The sequence below is a fragment of the Barbatula barbatula genome (genome assembly GCF_947034865.1).
Source record: "Barbatula barbatula genome assembly, chromosome: 17".
Taxonomy (NCBI): Eukaryota; Metazoa; Chordata; class Actinopteri; order Cypriniformes; family Nemacheilidae; genus Barbatula; species Barbatula barbatula.
In genome coordinates, this window is record NC_136780.1 from 9435940 (window position 1) to 9452113 (window position 16174).

The following is a 16174-nucleotide window of genomic DNA, read 5'->3' on the forward strand; positions in this document are numbered from 1 at the left end:
GTAGCTCTGGACAGAGCCGTTGAGGAATTGTCTAGTCCAGTGGTGGTTGAAAGACCTCTTGTTCATCTCACACTTCTTCAGGAATACCCACAATCCCTTGAGCGCTATAATGAATATGACGAAGACGGCTTTGGGGAACTGCGGGCGGAGAGCACCATCTCTGAGAAATTTGGTTTGTTGCCTAAAAAAGGAGACCAGATTATTATAGCAGTTATATTATATTATATTATAGCCAATGACACCGTAAGTAATACTAACTACAGTTTAATATTGTATGTGTTAATATCAGTGTGTCTGAATGGGACGTTTGGGCACGACTGCAGTCTGACATGTGGCGACTGTTCGAACGGAGGATTGTGTAACGTGGAGAGAAACGGTTGTGACTGCCCTGATGGTTGGACAGCGATCATCTGTAATCAGAGTATGTTCATGAGATCATGCAGTATTAACACAAAACATTTTCTTTATTTCTGTGAATTAAGTTTTCTTTGCTTATTTCAGCTTGTCCTGAGGGCACATTCGGCAGGAACTGTTCCTTCACTTGTAAGTGTAAAAATGGGGGTACCTGTGACCCCGTGAGTGGTAGATGCCGCTGCCCACCTGGAGTCAGTGGAGACCTGTGCCAGGATGGTGAGTAAGGATTAGAATTATTATCATTAGTGGCGTGTTTAGATAAAATGTAAACGATTCCATTCTGTGATCTTCAGGCTGTCCGAAGGGACTATATGGAAAGCATTGCCACAAGAAATGTAACTGTGCTAATAATGGACGCTGTCACCGTACATATGGAGCTTGTTTGTGTGATCCAGGGCTGTACGGCAGGTTCTGTCACTTACGTGAGTTTGTCAGTACTTCAGACCACATCTGAGACTAAAGACACTAAAGAATGTGATTTACCCAAGTAGGATTTTAATGGCAACATCATGGTTAAGCAATCATTATATTCAAATTTTCCAAAGAGTGCCTCTGTAAATATGTTGTTTCAGAACCAACAAAGATGTTGATCCAGGAAAATGTTCTATTTGGGTAAATCATGTTAGCTTTAAACAATCTGACAATTATCTAAAAATTGCTTTTTCAGCCTGCCCAAAATGGTCCTACGGATCTGGATGCTCAGCAGAATGTCAATGCATTCAGCAAAACACGCAGGAGTGCCACAGACGCCATGGAACGTGCATGTGCAAACCAGGCTATCAGGGAAAGACCTGCAACCAAGGTCAGCTGAAGAACTATTCACTCAACTAATAATAATTGGTGTCAATGTGAAATGTTTTTATTGTTCTGTTTTTTTTAAGAGTGTAATGCAGGTTTTTACGGTCAAGGATGTAAGTCAAAATGCCAGTGTCCAGCAGGGGTGTCCTGTCATCACGTGACCGGGCAATGCCAGCGTCAATGCCCAGCCGGTCTGCATGGGGAAAACTGTGAGCAAGGTGAAATTTAAGCTGGAATTCAGTGACATTGTACAGTCAAATTTAAAGGAGCAATGTAGAGATTTTAGCGGCATCTAGTGGTGTGGTTGCGAATGGCAACCAACGGCTCACTCCTCCCCCCTTCCATTTGAAGCACTACAGCACAGGACAAACATGTCTTTTGGGTTTTCGATTTTTTGCTGAAGGAGATAAAATGTTTACGAAAAATCTCTGTAGAGCAGTTTGTTCGTTTGGGCTACGGTAGAAACAACATGGCGAATTCCATGTAAGGTGACCTGTGGTGAATATAGATAGAAATAGCTCATTCTAAGAAAATAAAAACATAACGCTTCATTATTTAAGCTCTTTATACACTTCTGAAGACAAAGTAATCCACATCTGTTAGTCATTGTGTAGTTTCATTGTGAGATATAGCTGCCAAAGACTAGAATTGGGTGATGGAAATTCTTTATCTCCTTCTCAAATGTTTTTCATGAATATGATCCTGTATTTCATGTGAAGATCTAGACATAATATTTAACGCATGTTTAAAAATATTTTGAAAGCATTAACATGTTGACACATATCAATATTCAACACTTATTTGGTGTTAAGCAAAATCCAGTTTAAAAAAACATGTCATATTTATTATCCAGGTTTAGAAACTTCTATTTATTATATTAATAATATCAATACTATGCATATACTGTGTATATATATATATATATATATATATATATATATATATATATATATATATATATGTATTCAACTTGCCAATCAGAAACAATAAAACAGCCCAGATCCCGAGCAGCTCCTCCATGCCTGATTACCCCACTTGGCAGGGGGTACGGAAATATCCAGGATATTTCTACAGAAACAGTAAGCTGGCAGTCAAACATCACAAGCTGGAAGCCATTAAATGATCAGAGTACAGCGTCTGCCATCAATTAGGAACAGCGGCTGTGAACGGAATCACCTTAGCTTGTCTCTACATGTTGTTCATTGCCTCTGTGTTTCTTCTGTTTTCGGACCCTTCCATTCTTTTATTTTGGACTGTCCAAGAGCAAAGATAAAGAGAATGGAGCTCTCGTTTCAGCCATATCCATGTTTGTGAGCTTCTGAGGTGGATGCTGATATTTTAACCACAATGTGAGAGCAGAACCACCAGAATTAGATCTTTAGAGACATAGTTTACACAAAAAAAGTCATCGTTTATTCGCCTGCATGTCGCTCAAAACACGTAAAAGACTCTTTCTTCTGTGCAACACAAAAGAAGATATTTTGAGAAATGGCTTGGCGTCCATACGAATGGTTGTTTGGTTACAAATGTTCTTGAAAATATCTTATTTTTTAACATTTGTATTTAACTGATTTTAACAGAGTGCCTTGTGGGACAGTTTGGATCCGGATGCTCACACTCATGTCAATGTAATGGAGCCCCATGTGACCCTGCAACCGGACAATGCCACTGTCCCGCCGGGCAGACGGGAGACCACTGTGAGAAAGGTAACAAAAGCAGCGCTTCCGGTCCTTAAATGCTGCAAAACAGCATGATAAATAAGAAATCGCGGACCGAACGGGGTGCAGTGTCATGTGATATCATTTGTTTGCAAGCGAACCATCGTGTACAATGTATCCAATTGTATCTGAAATCCCCATTTCTCTCGGATGTGTATTAAACAAGCTGACAAGCTTAAACTGTGTTGAGGCAAGAGCTGAAATCTTTTTGCCATTAATGACTTTTCATCCTGTTCTGGTTTGGAGCAAATTATGTAGTTTAAAAACGGAGAGATTGCTGTGGAGGTCTATTATTAGTCACAGTTTGCTTAGCCAAACATCACAGACTTAAATTTGGTAATATATCTGTCCTCACGGGCCACTCGATTAGAGGAATTCTTTGTCAAATACACAAGAACATAACAAGACGAGAGCCAGGCCATGGCACTGGACAGTTAAAAAGCCGGTGAGGACTATTGGCTGTTAATGAACAGTCTGGGGCTTCCAGCTGATGTGTGTGTATTTATATATGAGGTGTGTTGTGATTGGCTCCTATTAGTGAGGAATATTCAGATTTAGCTTTTTAATCACCTTTCTGTTGTTCAAAACCTGTATGCTTTTCTATGCAAAACACAAAAGACTATATTTTGAGAAATGTCTGAATGGTTTTGTGTTCATACAATGGTGGCCGATGTTGTTTGGTCTACAACGTTCTTCCAAATTTCTTCTTTTCTGTTATGCTGAAGAAAAAAAGTCATGCAGGTTCGGAATGACACGAGGAAGAGTAAATGATGAAAGAAAATTCATTTTTACGTAGATTTTTTCACAAATTATAGGTAATTTTGCAATCCTTACACCCTGTAACTGTATAACGCTTATTTTCAGACTGTGAAGAGGGCCGTTGGGGTTTGGGATGTGCTGGGCTGTGCCCTGTATGTGATAACGGTGGAGTGTGTGACAGACAGAATGGAACCTGTGTTTGTCTTCCGGGATATATGGGAAACCTCTGTGAGAATGGTGAGCTCTACTTTGTTTTAAATAATATTAATTCATACAAATAATCTTTAATTTTGTCATCTATACTAAACATCCGTGATAAGTTTATAATTATGTGTCACACATTAAGGCAGAAACATGTGTTGTGTATTTTTGAAATTGAATTTTAGATATCATTACACTTTTGTAAGTTATTCATTGGATAAGAAAAGTGTCGGACATCACTGAAATAAGTGTTGTGAAATGCATTAGCATCACTTTCCCATGCACATGAAATATTGTGTAAAATATGAACATTAATCAATATTAATGTTATTTAAATTAAATTAAACATGAATCGTTATATTAATAGCCACTAGCCAGAACGATCAACAAACACAGTTTGTATGAAATACGTCTGCTTAGAATGTTAAAAGAAATAAAAAGTAAACTCAGATTTCGTATTTGTTTGTACAATCAATCGCACATTAGCGTACAGAAAGCAGTGTCACGTGTGCGCCAACGTTAAACCACATTTGCCTCTTTGACAGACGTGTGATCTGTTTGTTTAACACATAACAAATGTTGTTTAATTTCTTTTAAGTTTGCCCAGCTGGATACTTTGGCCTCGGATGCCAGTTGCACTGCTCTTGTGAAAATGACGGCTATTGCCATCATGTGACGGGTCTCTGTGTTTGTGAGGCTGGTTGGACAGGACCCAACTGCGGGAATGGTAAAGCCGCCAATGAAACCACATTCTTCTGCCTTTACTTTTCCATCACTTCATGATTTAAGAAAATATCATTAGACGATTACACGCCAGTCCCACCCACTTCTCGCATCCCCCTTCCGTGACTACATGACTTTGATCCGTATATATGTCCCATCTGTCTAAACCTCTGTGATCTCACACAGCTTCATTGGCAACTTGAAAAGCTGCTGTGAGATCTGGGATGGTTACCACAATCTCGTCATCGGCTTTCACAAGATTTGTCTCTTTTCACTTAACACCTCCCAATGCAAACTAATCCTGGAGGACCAGCTGACCTTTACTGATCTCATTTAGTCTTGCCTCTTCATGCCCCATAAAACCAAAGAATTCCAGGCCTTCCTACACTGCAGCACTGCCCAGCTCCTTCTTCAGGCTTTACTGTGGACTTATTTGCACCTCACCCAGTGCTGGTTGGCTCACCTAAATGAAGCTAAATCTTTAATCTCCTTTCATGTTGTCTTCATCAAGGTTCCTTGCTAAAAAATCATTTTATTCATATTTTTCTATTGAAACATCTTTCAAATTTGTGAAGTAAATTTGAAAATGAAATTGTTAAATTTGTATTACTTCATACATTTAAAAATAACATGCTTATTTAGTGTTTTATTTGTTTAAATTAAGATTGAAAGTTTCAAGTTTAAAGCAACAACATAAACAAACGTTACTGCGCGTGCACACTTTTGTGGCTCGAGTCCCCGTAGATTATTTCTAATAACAAACAAAATAAATAACAAGTAAATGACATTTGCTACCAAGTAAAAAATATGTCTAGTTACCCGTAGTAAAACCAATGCTAAAAAAACATTTTATATAATACAATTGTTATTCATTGTAATATTAATACAAATGAATATTAATATCAATTAAATAAAATATAAATAGTTATAATTTTAGCCACTAGCCAGACTGATCAACAAATACAAACTGGAAGTTAACATTGGCTGAGCCGCGTGCAAAGAAACAAAGAAACCGGGACTGTTATTTTTTTTCAAGAAACAAGACTAAATAAATATGTCTTTTTGCATATAAATGTGTCTTGATTCAAGAATTTTTTAATATTTGTACTGGTAAAAAGATGAATGAGTTTTACGTTGTAATGGGTCGTGTTTGATCTGTGACAGCGTGTGAGGTGGGACGCTGGGGGCCAAACTGTGCCCACCTGTGTGAGTGCAGGAGCAGTGTGGGAAGCTGTGATCCTGTGAATGGGCAGTGCCATTGTGAGGCGGGTTACATTGGACCACACTGTGACCAAAGTATGTTTCACTCCACTGCTCTTCTTACAACGTGTTGTTTTGCTTGAACAGTCCGAAAGCTTTAACCAAATCATCTGCAAATCCTTAACATTATTCTATTTCTATCTTCTTTTAAAGTTAATTTTATACTGATGATGTTGTTTTCCTGTTGTAAAAGAGTGTCCTGAGGGCTTCTTCGGCCAGGCCTGCCGCCACATATGCCAGTGTGAGAATGATGCAGCTTGCGAGCATGTGGGTGGAGCCTGTACTTGTTTACCGGGCTGGACTGGAACACACTGTGAAAAACGTAGGGTTGTCCAGTTTCCCCTGGCTGCATTACTCTACTATAAAGTAACCTGCGTGTATTTATGTGTACTTTACAGCCTGTCCTGAAGGGTTTTATGGTGTTGAGTGCCAGCAGAAGTGCCAGTGTTTAAATGGTGGTCGTTGTCACCCCATGACCGGAGACTGCCAGTGTCCATCTGGCTGGGTCGGGCCCCTCTGTGACAAAGGCGAGTCATTTACTGTCCGTACATATTTAATGTCTCCTATGAGGTATGTAATGTCCTGGATGTGCCAGCTTGGTTGTATAGGACTACAGGTCTGTCTTTGATATGTACACCTTGTGGCATTGTATTTCAGTGTGCATAGCGGTTCCCCCTTTTTTAAATACATTTGCCTGTTTTTTTTCCTGCCATAGCGTGCGAAGTTGGCACATATGGTCCCGGCTGCAAACTGACCTGCAGCTGCCAAAATAATGCCACCTGTGACCCTAGTGATGGCCGATGTGCGTGTGCAGCTGGGTGGAAAGGTCTCAGCTGTGAACAAGGTGGTGTTATCATCCTTTGATTCTGATTTGAGTGTGTAACGGGATAGTTCGCCCCAAAATAAGAACTCTTTCACCGTTTATTTCAAACCTCTATGACTTTCTTTCTTCTGCAGAACACAAAAGAAGATATTTTGAACATTGTCTTCCATCGTATGGCACCAAACCCCTGAGACGTTTCTCAAAATATCTTCTTTTGTGTTACACAGAAGTCAAATACACGTTTTGAATGACATGAGGGTGAATGATGACAGATGTTTTATTTTTGAGTGAACTATTATATAAATTCTCAGTCTGGGTCATAATCTCATTTCCACTATTCACTTGTTTACCTGTTTGATTCTACGCTGTCCTGGTGCTTCTTCCCAGAATGCCCTGCTGGCTTTTATGGTGTTGGCTGTCACCAGCACTGTCTATGTCAGAACGGAGGGTCATGTGACCGAATCAGTGGGCACTGCATGTGTCAAAGCGGCTGGACTGGAGTTGCCTGTGAACTTGGTGAGATATACACTAAAAATGTTCTGCCTCTTATAGCAACATTAAAACATGTCTTTGGCATGCTGTAAATTACTCAGTAATGTGTCTTTGTGTTTCATTTCCAGAATGTGCTCCGGGACACTTTGGCATAGACTGTCAACACAAGTGTGATTGTGAGAATGGTGGCATGTGTGACAGACAGGGTGGCAGGTGCTCGTGTCCGGCAGGCTGGATCGGTCTCCGCTGTGAAAGGGGTAAACAACCTCCTCCGATCACATCATAATGCTGCTTTTAAAACATATAATAAATATACTTTTTGGGACAATAATATACATTTATATTGCCACCCTGTGTGTTTGTGATCAGCATGTGGGGCAGGTTTGTACGGCCAAGGTTGTACGGCGAGATGCAGGTGTGATCATAATGCCCCATGTCACCACATCACCGGCAGCTGCATGTGTCCAGCAGGCTGGAGAGGACCGCACTGTGAGAAAAGTAATTCACCACTTACTATTCACCAGGAAAGCCATTGGGCTCTTCATATGAGCTTATCTCAGCATGTATTTTCTGTAAGACTGCCCTCTGCTGGCAGACTCAGTGTTACAAATTTTTGCTCTTACAGTTTGTTTGCCTGGTTCGTACGGCAGACGATGCTCTCAACGCTGCCTCTGTCCTCGCGACTCTTCCTGTAATCATGTGACCGGGGAGTGTGGCTGCCCACCAGGCTTTACTGGAAATAGCTGTGAGCACAGTGAGTTGTTATTCTTATTTCCTCATCCATGTTGTCTTTAAGATTCATGGTTTCTTAACTGATATTCTGTCTCATTGTTGCTCTGCAGGGTGTCACCCGGGCACATTTGGACTGAACTGTAATCATGTGTGTCGGTGTTCACAGGTGAACCAGCTCTGTCATCCTGTAACCGGTGTGTGCTACTGTGCCCCGGGTTACCATGGCAACAACTGTGATGCAGGTGGGCTCTTCATAATTTTGTTAGAAAGAAATCTTCACCTTTATTGATGCTCAAACTCTTCATAATGTTTGTACAGATTGACATCTACTTAAAGGGATAGTTCACCCAAAAATAAAAACTCTGTCATCATTTACTCGCCTCAATTTGTCAGTTCAAACCTGTTCATGGGTTCCGCCATTGTTTAAATGTTGTATTTTGTGGTGAACTATCCATTCAACATCTACTTAAACTGCAATTTATAACTTTAGCCTTTCTATAACTGATATTTTTTTACTTTTAACCAAAAAGTTGTGAATTTCAGCAATGCTGTGAAATGCACCTATTCTAAGTGTATAAATAAAGTGGTGACAAAGTTTAAAACATTACAGTGTTGCCTGAATTATGTTGTACCCATGATGCATTGTTTTAACTGTTGTAGAGTGTGAAGAAGGCCATTATGGACCAAACTGTGAGAGGAAGTGCCAGTGTCTTAATAACGGCATGTGTAAAACCACCACTGGCACCTGTACCTGCCCACCAGGATACATCGGACCAAACTGCAATATCAGTTAGTCACACTAAGCTACGTTTTAAACAATGTAATAAAGATGAACCAGTTACAGTTACCGATGGTTAGTTTCTCTGAAGCTTGTCCAGCAGGGCGTTATGGTCAAGACTGTGCACAGGTAGCATTATGTGGCGAAGGAGCCAGAAGCGACCCGGTCACAGGCAGATGCGTGTGTAGAGCTGGCCAGCGAGGGGAGGATTGTAGACAAGGTCATTACGCCTGTTAAAATATTGATGACAAATGCTTTAACAACAGATATCTGAATATCATTATCCTGTTATAAAATAGTTTATGGGTTAGTAAACCTGCGTGTGTGTGTGTCAGGCTGTGCTGAGGGCTGGTTCGGAGAGGACTGTGCTCAACACTGTAACTGCAGTGATGGAGGAGCATGCGATGCAGTTACAGGGAACTGCACCTGCAGACTGGGCTGGACAGGTGACAGCTGTGATAAAGGTGAGCTGATTATGCATCCTTAAAGAAACAGATTTGTGAAAAAAGTGTGAAAATACCCACTTTTGCACGTAACGATGAAAGTGAACAGGGATTGTTGAACATCAAATACGACAAAATCTTAAAGTATCCCATAAAGCCACAAACCTTCAAGAATTCATTGAGTCATACTTCAATCTTTTTACTGACCGTGCATAAAACCTTTAGGATAGCAACACATTATGGTGCATTATTGAGTTAAACATTTTCTTGTGTTCAGAGTGTCCCAGAGGCAGATATGGGGCTGGATGCCAGAAAGTGTGTGACTGTCAAAATGATGCTACCTGTGACAGAGGTAGCGGCGAGTGTCATTGTCTTTCTGGTTACTATGGTCATCTCTGTGAACATGGTGAGAAACCATTACATATTTTGTCATTTCTTCATGTAATGTAGTCAATATAATAGCATATTTTTCATTTTTCTTCAATGTTTTTTTCTCAAGTGTGCCCTCTTGGCTTCCATGGACATGGCTGCCAGCTTCTCTGCGACTGCCGTGGCAAAGCACCATGTGACCCAAGCACTGGCCGCTGCATGTGTCCTCCAGGTTACCAGGGACTCCGCTGTGAAAGAGGTGCAGTCTTGTGTAATGTTTTTGCGGTCACAGGTGGTTAGATTGTTTAGGTAATGGTGTTCTTGTTTTAGAGTGTGAGCCGGGCAGATTTGGGTCTAGCTGTGGTCAAAACTGCGACTGCGACAGAGGCTCACCATGTGACCCTGCCAGCGGCAGGTGTTTGTGTGCACCAGGGAAGATGGGATCTCGTTGCGATATAGGTATTTTTTTTCCTCTGAAACCATTTAATAAACCGAAATTTTCTGTAATATATTTTTGCGTTGAATTCACATCAGACTGTGGAGTGAATCGGTTTGGCCCAGATTGCTCAGAGGGATGCGAATGTCACAACGGAGGTCAATGCAATCCACGCAATGGACAGTGCACTTGTTTGAATGGTTGGGTTGGACCAAGCTGCCAAGAAGGTCATTATACTGTTATACAGTAGTTAAATCACAGTAAATTATGCATATTTGTCTCATCATATATCATATCTCTTTCAATACAGGGCTCACGTCTAGCTAGAGAACAAGCAGAAACACAAAGTAATGGACTCGTCCAGCATACCAGTATAGTAATCTTACAGTCTCATACCCAGTTCAGACAATACTGTATGTGACAGTCCAAAAAAAACTGAACATGGAGACTGTTGCTGAATGTTAACTGACTGGGCTTGATTTTGTGAGTACACCTTTGGCTAAAATTTTAGCCTTTTTTTTTACATATAGCGTATGAAGAACCAATCTGATTTCTGCACAAACTCGTGGCAATTCAGATGGATTTGCAGGAAAAACTTCATTATTCATTATTCTACTGGAAAAGTTGACAATAAAGACAAAATATAAACTTATCAAATTGAAGCTCCTCCTGGATGAGGCAAATACAGTTTGTTATGTTTTAAGCATCAGTTGTGCTCAGGGAGAACAGCTTCCTGTTGGGTTTTACTCCAACACAGATCAAACACAAACAACCAATCCAGGTCCCTGTTTCACTTGACAATAACAAGTCTTCCTAAATGCAGAAGACCCAGAAAATGAAGTGTTACTAAAATGTAACCCTTTATTTACCACCACTGGACAAGCTCACTCAAAAATGAAACCTTTCTCATCATTTGCATAAGGTGTCATAAGGAGAAACAAAATAATTTTCCAGATAAATCGCGCAATTGTAAGGTACTTGCATCTGTAAAATGGTAAGTGTCTTCCACCATTCAAAATGAACAATTTCAAACAAATTCTCTCTTTTTCAACTCTTTTTAGTGCAATTAATCTGATATGTAATATTTGTGTGTGTTGACATTGTCCATTTCTCAAGCATTATACATTGAACTATTTCCTGTTGTAGAGTTTTAAATCAAAATAATATGAAACTGGTGTTCCTATATATATATACTGTGTATGAATGTATGAGTTCTGTAAAGAGATTGCATACAGAAGTGTGTCTATACAATTTTGAAATGCATATAGAATGTTTGTTTAGATATTTGATCTACATTTACAGAATTCAGACTTATCAACCTCAAAGGGGAATGCGTGTTTCCAATATTTCTGCAGATGCGTCAGTACTTTTAAAAATAAATATTTTGTGCACTGTCAGGTTTTGTAACAGTAAACGTTTTTTTACTGCAGTTAAAGAAATCTTGGCCATGCCATTCTCTTTACATCATAAAGATGTGTTCATGTATTTTGCAGTTTGCACATGACTCTGATTAAGTAACAGGTAACTTTATTTTAAGTCTTTTGTTCGTGCAGTTTAACAGTGTTATATATTCCAAACTATTGTGGTGTATAACTTCATTAAAAAATATATACCCCATTATTACATTTATACGTATCAAGGAATAAAGACCAACAATAAAGAATTTTACTATAATTTATTTTCTTTTCATAGGTTTGAAGCTGTACATGTTTTCCTCAAGCAATGTCATAAGTAGTAGTTCTCAATGTAAAAATAAATCAAGTCTAATGTGATAATAGTACAGTAACTCAAATCAGTAACATATATCTAGATTCCGAATATATACAGGTCATCAAACCATTCCATTATATTTATATACAAAACTCTGCTTGTGTATATACAGAAACCATCATACTATGCATAACAGTAATAGTCAATATAACAGAACCGTCAGAATGAAAGTCATCTATTCTTATAAAATCAGCTTGAAAACAAATAAAAAAGGATAATTTCATGTACTTACAAGTTACTCCTATTTCGTTCCACTATTTCTACACTGTAAAATGTTTGGCTGTAGTCATGCAGCTAGTTCCCAGTAACTTACTGTAGATTTATATTTATCTAACGTACTGACAACAGTTTGTAAAAGATAAAATGACAGCCTCATGCAAAGCATTTAGGAAATCAGATATCCTCATCAACCATTTTGTCTAATTTTGGTTCCCAGAATGCTTGGCAAGAGGCTATTATTGTATAGCTTTTTTCTCTCTAAAGATAAAGACTTATTTATGTTTAATTTATCTTTAAACAAACTGTTGCCAGTAAATTACATAAATGAAAATCTACACTAAGTAACTGGCAAACTGCTGCCAGTAATACTGTTATTTCTACAGAAATTATTTACAGTGTACAGCGATATTTGTCCTTGTGGGATAACAAAACTCGCTTTGTTTTTAAAGCTTTACACTTTACACACCAACAGTTTCTCATTCAATGAGGCCTATCGTCTACATTAATAAACAAGTACACATGGTACATATGTCAGTTTCAGCAACTTCTACCAACAGTCGTGACTTCCTGAGCAAGAGCAAAACTATTCAAATTAGAGCAGCTTATACAAGGCCCATCACAAGATACAAATGTAGTGCCAACTTGATGTACTGTACAACTCAAATCCCACATGTAGATGCAGACAGATGCCCGAAATGTTTATATAACAAATATATGAACATAGACTAATACATCGAGCCTCAGAAACCGAAACAATGCCAATTTTATCATCAAAGCTTGTGTTATCTAACTATGGTCTTTGGTTAAAGTACTTCTTCAAAAAGCTGTATGGATTGTAAGAACTCATATCCGTTCTTGTTCAATACTGTATATGTTAATACAATAAAAACCTTCTTATACATTACATTCAATAAATCACAGCCAAAAACAGTTTTTTATATAATATCCACTGATCTACCTTTTTTCGTATATCCATGCGACTCTATAAAGATGTTTAACAACACATTAGGTTCAGTAAAAAAGTGACACTCTGTATGTGAAATTATTTTAGCACTGAATCTGTATTTACTATGACAATAATATAATAAAGATCGGTCATTATGATGACATATAAATTACTTTATAGCGCTCTTTTATTACCCTTGTTGTGCTTCTCCATTCATCATGGGTTTGAAATGCTTTAATGCATATACCATAGATCATTCTGTCAGTACAGATGAAACACATGCTAAATAAATGACTGTCAGCACTGAATATTTAGTGTTAGGCTTGAATGAGGCATATCATCTAATAACTCATTGACAGCATATCTAATACTGTCCTACTCATGGGCTTATCAGTTTCATGATAAGATGATGATGATTATGATAAGATTGACCAGTTTTATAAAGACACATGCGTAATGACATCACAAATGAAACAACTAGAATACACTTCTTTGACTGCAAGAATATAATAAAATTTGGTGTATAATATCATTCATTTAAAACAGAAACTACATGTAGGCCCTTATTGTTCAAGATTGTATTAATATGATGTTATATGGGTAGTTGACGAAAAACATGTCTCCTGTGGTGTGACGTGGCAAATCTAAGAAAACAAACTGTTAATATTACATTGTTTTATATAATTAATTTGAATATTTATCATATAGAATAGCATAAGAGATTGTTAGTTTTTTCCTTTCAGATCATAGGACAAATTTGCATATTAGCCTGTCAACTACCCATTTGTTGATGATTGCTTTATAGTTGAAGCAACCTCTTGATCAGCAGAGGGAGCCATTGGACAAGAACATAAATCATGTTGTACACGAACACACACACAATTGTTTTGATTTGGTAAGTTTGTGGGAACATTCTATAGACTTCTCTTCTTTTAATACAGTCCTAATGGACTTCTGTTCCCCTAACTCACAGAAACCTTGTGACCATTGTCTGGTCTCAATAATGTACAGCATGTGTATCTAGTGTTTTGTTATCCTTGTGGGGACCAAATGTCTGGCTAATACTAAAAAGTGGTGAAGTTATTCATTAACTATTATATCAAAACAAATGATCTTCGTTGTCTTTAAACAGCCCAACAGAAATTGAAAAAATAATCCAGCACACAAGACGATTTAAATAAAGACATACTGTAAAAGCCCCTTTAAATATGGAACATTAAGGGAAAGACACATGACAAACTATAAAACTTAAAACAACGCGTCATATCATAATCAAACATCCAAACCTTCCGATGTTCTCTTGGATGAAAACAGCAGTGCGACACAATTCTTTGGTTTCAGAATGAACCGGTTAGCTCTAATCTTCGCAAACACTGTATTAGATCATTCATCTTGGAAAGGGTTTGAAAAATAAGCCGGAGTGCAAACTATGGGTAAATGAACACTTTCAGATATTGCACATTTGTAGAGGCCTGTATTTGTGTAGTTAATATATTTAGTAAACATACGTTTGTTTACCCTATAACATTTACATTTAGTCGTTTAGCAGACGCTTTTATCCAAAGCAATTTACAGAGAGTCCAGGGAGCAATAAGCGATATGTCATAAAGGAGCAATAATACAATTGGTGCTTATACAAAGTTACTAGTTTCAACAACTAAAACAACTTTTTTCCTGTTTAGAACTAAAATGTAGCCATAGCTGGTTATATAAACAAGGTCCTGTTAATAAACAGAATATTTCCATTTCAAAACTATTGTGAAAATGACAGATGAATGGTTTTAAAACCGCTTTTCCAGTGATGTAACTTTCTGTTGTATCAGTAAAGTGCTTCATCAGTACTATTGCGAAGATTGTTTCGGGATATGTTTAAGCTTATGCTTTCCAACCTGGAGGGAAAAGCACATGCACTGGCCAGTGGATCACATGCATTTCTAAAAAGTCCTCATAATGCACCCCTTTAGTGTTTACTTTGAAGGGATGGAAGCAGGCAAGTGGTTTCTTCTAGTGGTAGGAGTGGCGTTCTAATTTGAGCCGGACTAGCTGTTTTGTTCGTGACCATGCTTCCGGTCTGCTCGTGCTCTTTTGCGATTCTCGGGCTTATATCCTTGTTAGACTCCTTGTTTTGTGCGGGTTGGCGTTTCCTGCGGGACCTGTGACAATGCTGGTCCCGTGTGCCAATGTTTTATTCAGTCAAAGCTCAGAATAAGAAGAAAGTCGATAGTCACTCACTTTCCTTTTAGGACCTGTAGTCCTTTTTATTGTAGGGTTTGTTGCCTAGGATACTGTCCACTTCATGTATAATAGATGATGATAGCTTTGGAAGAACCTGAAAGAGTGTTTCATTGAGACATTGAAGTTAATTTGTCTCATTAATGTTAACTGTTTTAAATTGAAAAAATAATGCAATAATGGAAGAAATGTTCAGCAACCAGTGCTTAAAAGGGAAAACTTTATTTAACCATCATTGATTCATCCTAATGTCATTCAAAACCTGTAGCATAACGCAGCTGTCCTTCTGAAACCTTGAATCTCCTATTTGTTTTTTGTGTTTGTCATGAATCTTTATTATTAGTAACCCTTTGTGTTTGTCATTGGGTTTAGCAAATACAGTATCTAACCAATAAAACGTATTAAAAAGCTTGTGATCTTTGATTACACAGTATTTAATAATTTAAAGGTAAAATGTTTTGTCCATTTCCTGAAAAACAGCGAATTTGGACATATGGTTTTAGAAGGACCCCGAGGATATAACATTGCTTTTGCTATACACAAAAAAAAGATATTTTGATCAAAGGTTTTTTCTACACCGATGTTGGTTACCATTGTTCTTCAAAATATCTTATTTTGTCCTACAGAATTTAAATGACATACGGGTGAGTAGACGAAATCCTTTTTGTGTGAACTATTTCTTAAAGACTCAGTTTTGGTATTGTTCACATCCAAATAATCCACCAGAATTATAATTACAGAAGAAATACAAATTTCCATTTGTATTTCATTGTCTTTGTGTCTTTCATTGAATAATTCCTAGAGTGAAAACTCAAATCCCATTCATTCGAATAGCTCTTGTACAGACATATACAGTAAATACTTATATATACTGTAACATTTCCAGTTTACAGCACATTACATAATGTTTATTCTATGCCAAAGCAAAAACTAGATCAACTGCATCTGAAATAAAATTTTGTGTTTCATAACATATGTCTGTGCACTGTGCATAATAATTCTGCATTTATAAACACATAAACATACATGCAAAAAAATCAATAAACGTTTATATATCATTT

At 37.9% G+C, this 16174-nt stretch overlaps 2 protein-coding genes across 5 annotated transcripts in view; one reads left to right on the plus strand and one right to left on the minus strand.

Annotated features, from left to right (window-relative positions):
* megf6a (multiple EGF-like-domains 6a) overlaps nucleotides 1-12734 on the plus strand; it is a 28978-nt gene extending 16244 nt beyond the window's left edge. For 2 of the 4 annotated variants that reach the window (XM_079478698.1, XM_079478701.1), the window contains 26 exons: nucleotides 5-172; nucleotides 290-421; nucleotides 502-630; nucleotides 708-836; nucleotides 1082-1216; nucleotides 1296-1430; nucleotides 2793-2918; nucleotides 3795-3926; nucleotides 4489-4617; nucleotides 5778-5909; nucleotides 6067-6195; nucleotides 6272-6400; nucleotides 6589-6717; nucleotides 7084-7212; nucleotides 7317-7445; nucleotides 7558-7686; nucleotides 7814-7942; nucleotides 8031-8162; nucleotides 8581-8709; nucleotides 8790-8918; nucleotides 9034-9162; nucleotides 9419-9547; nucleotides 9641-9769; nucleotides 9841-9969; nucleotides 10045-10173; nucleotides 10257-12734. In XM_079478698.1, coding sequence (XP_079334824.1) covers nucleotides 5-172; nucleotides 290-421; nucleotides 502-630; nucleotides 708-836; nucleotides 1082-1216; nucleotides 1296-1430; nucleotides 2793-2918; nucleotides 3795-3926; nucleotides 4489-4617; nucleotides 5778-5909; nucleotides 6067-6195; nucleotides 6272-6400; nucleotides 6589-6717; nucleotides 7084-7212; nucleotides 7317-7445; nucleotides 7558-7686; nucleotides 7814-7942; nucleotides 8031-8162; nucleotides 8581-8709; nucleotides 8790-8918; nucleotides 9034-9162; nucleotides 9419-9547; nucleotides 9641-9769; nucleotides 9841-9969; nucleotides 10045-10173; nucleotides 10257-10273 — 3302 coding nt within the window. In that variant the 3' untranslated portion in view covers nucleotides 10274-12734. The remainder of the gene's footprint in view (nucleotides 1-4; nucleotides 173-289; nucleotides 422-501; nucleotides 631-707; nucleotides 837-1081; nucleotides 1217-1295; nucleotides 1431-2792; nucleotides 2919-3794; nucleotides 3927-4488; nucleotides 4618-5777; nucleotides 5910-6066; nucleotides 6196-6271; nucleotides 6401-6588; nucleotides 6718-7083; nucleotides 7213-7316; nucleotides 7446-7557; nucleotides 7687-7813; nucleotides 7943-8030; nucleotides 8163-8580; nucleotides 8710-8789; nucleotides 8919-9033; nucleotides 9163-9418; nucleotides 9548-9640; nucleotides 9770-9840; nucleotides 9970-10044; nucleotides 10174-10256) is intronic. The other 2 variants (XM_079478699.1, XM_079478700.1) reach the window with 2 other exon arrangements.
* kcnab2b (potassium voltage-gated channel subfamily A regulatory beta subunit 2b) overlaps nucleotides 12734-16174 on the minus strand; it is a gene marked incomplete at its 5' end in the record, with an annotated part of 34982 nt that continues 31541 nt past the window's right edge. Inside the window, one exon of the mRNA XM_079478276.1 lies at nucleotides 12734-15210. Coding sequence (XP_079334402.1) covers nucleotides 15121-15210 — 90 coding nt within the window. The 3' untranslated portion in view covers nucleotides 12734-15120. The remainder of the gene's footprint in view (nucleotides 15211-16174) is intronic.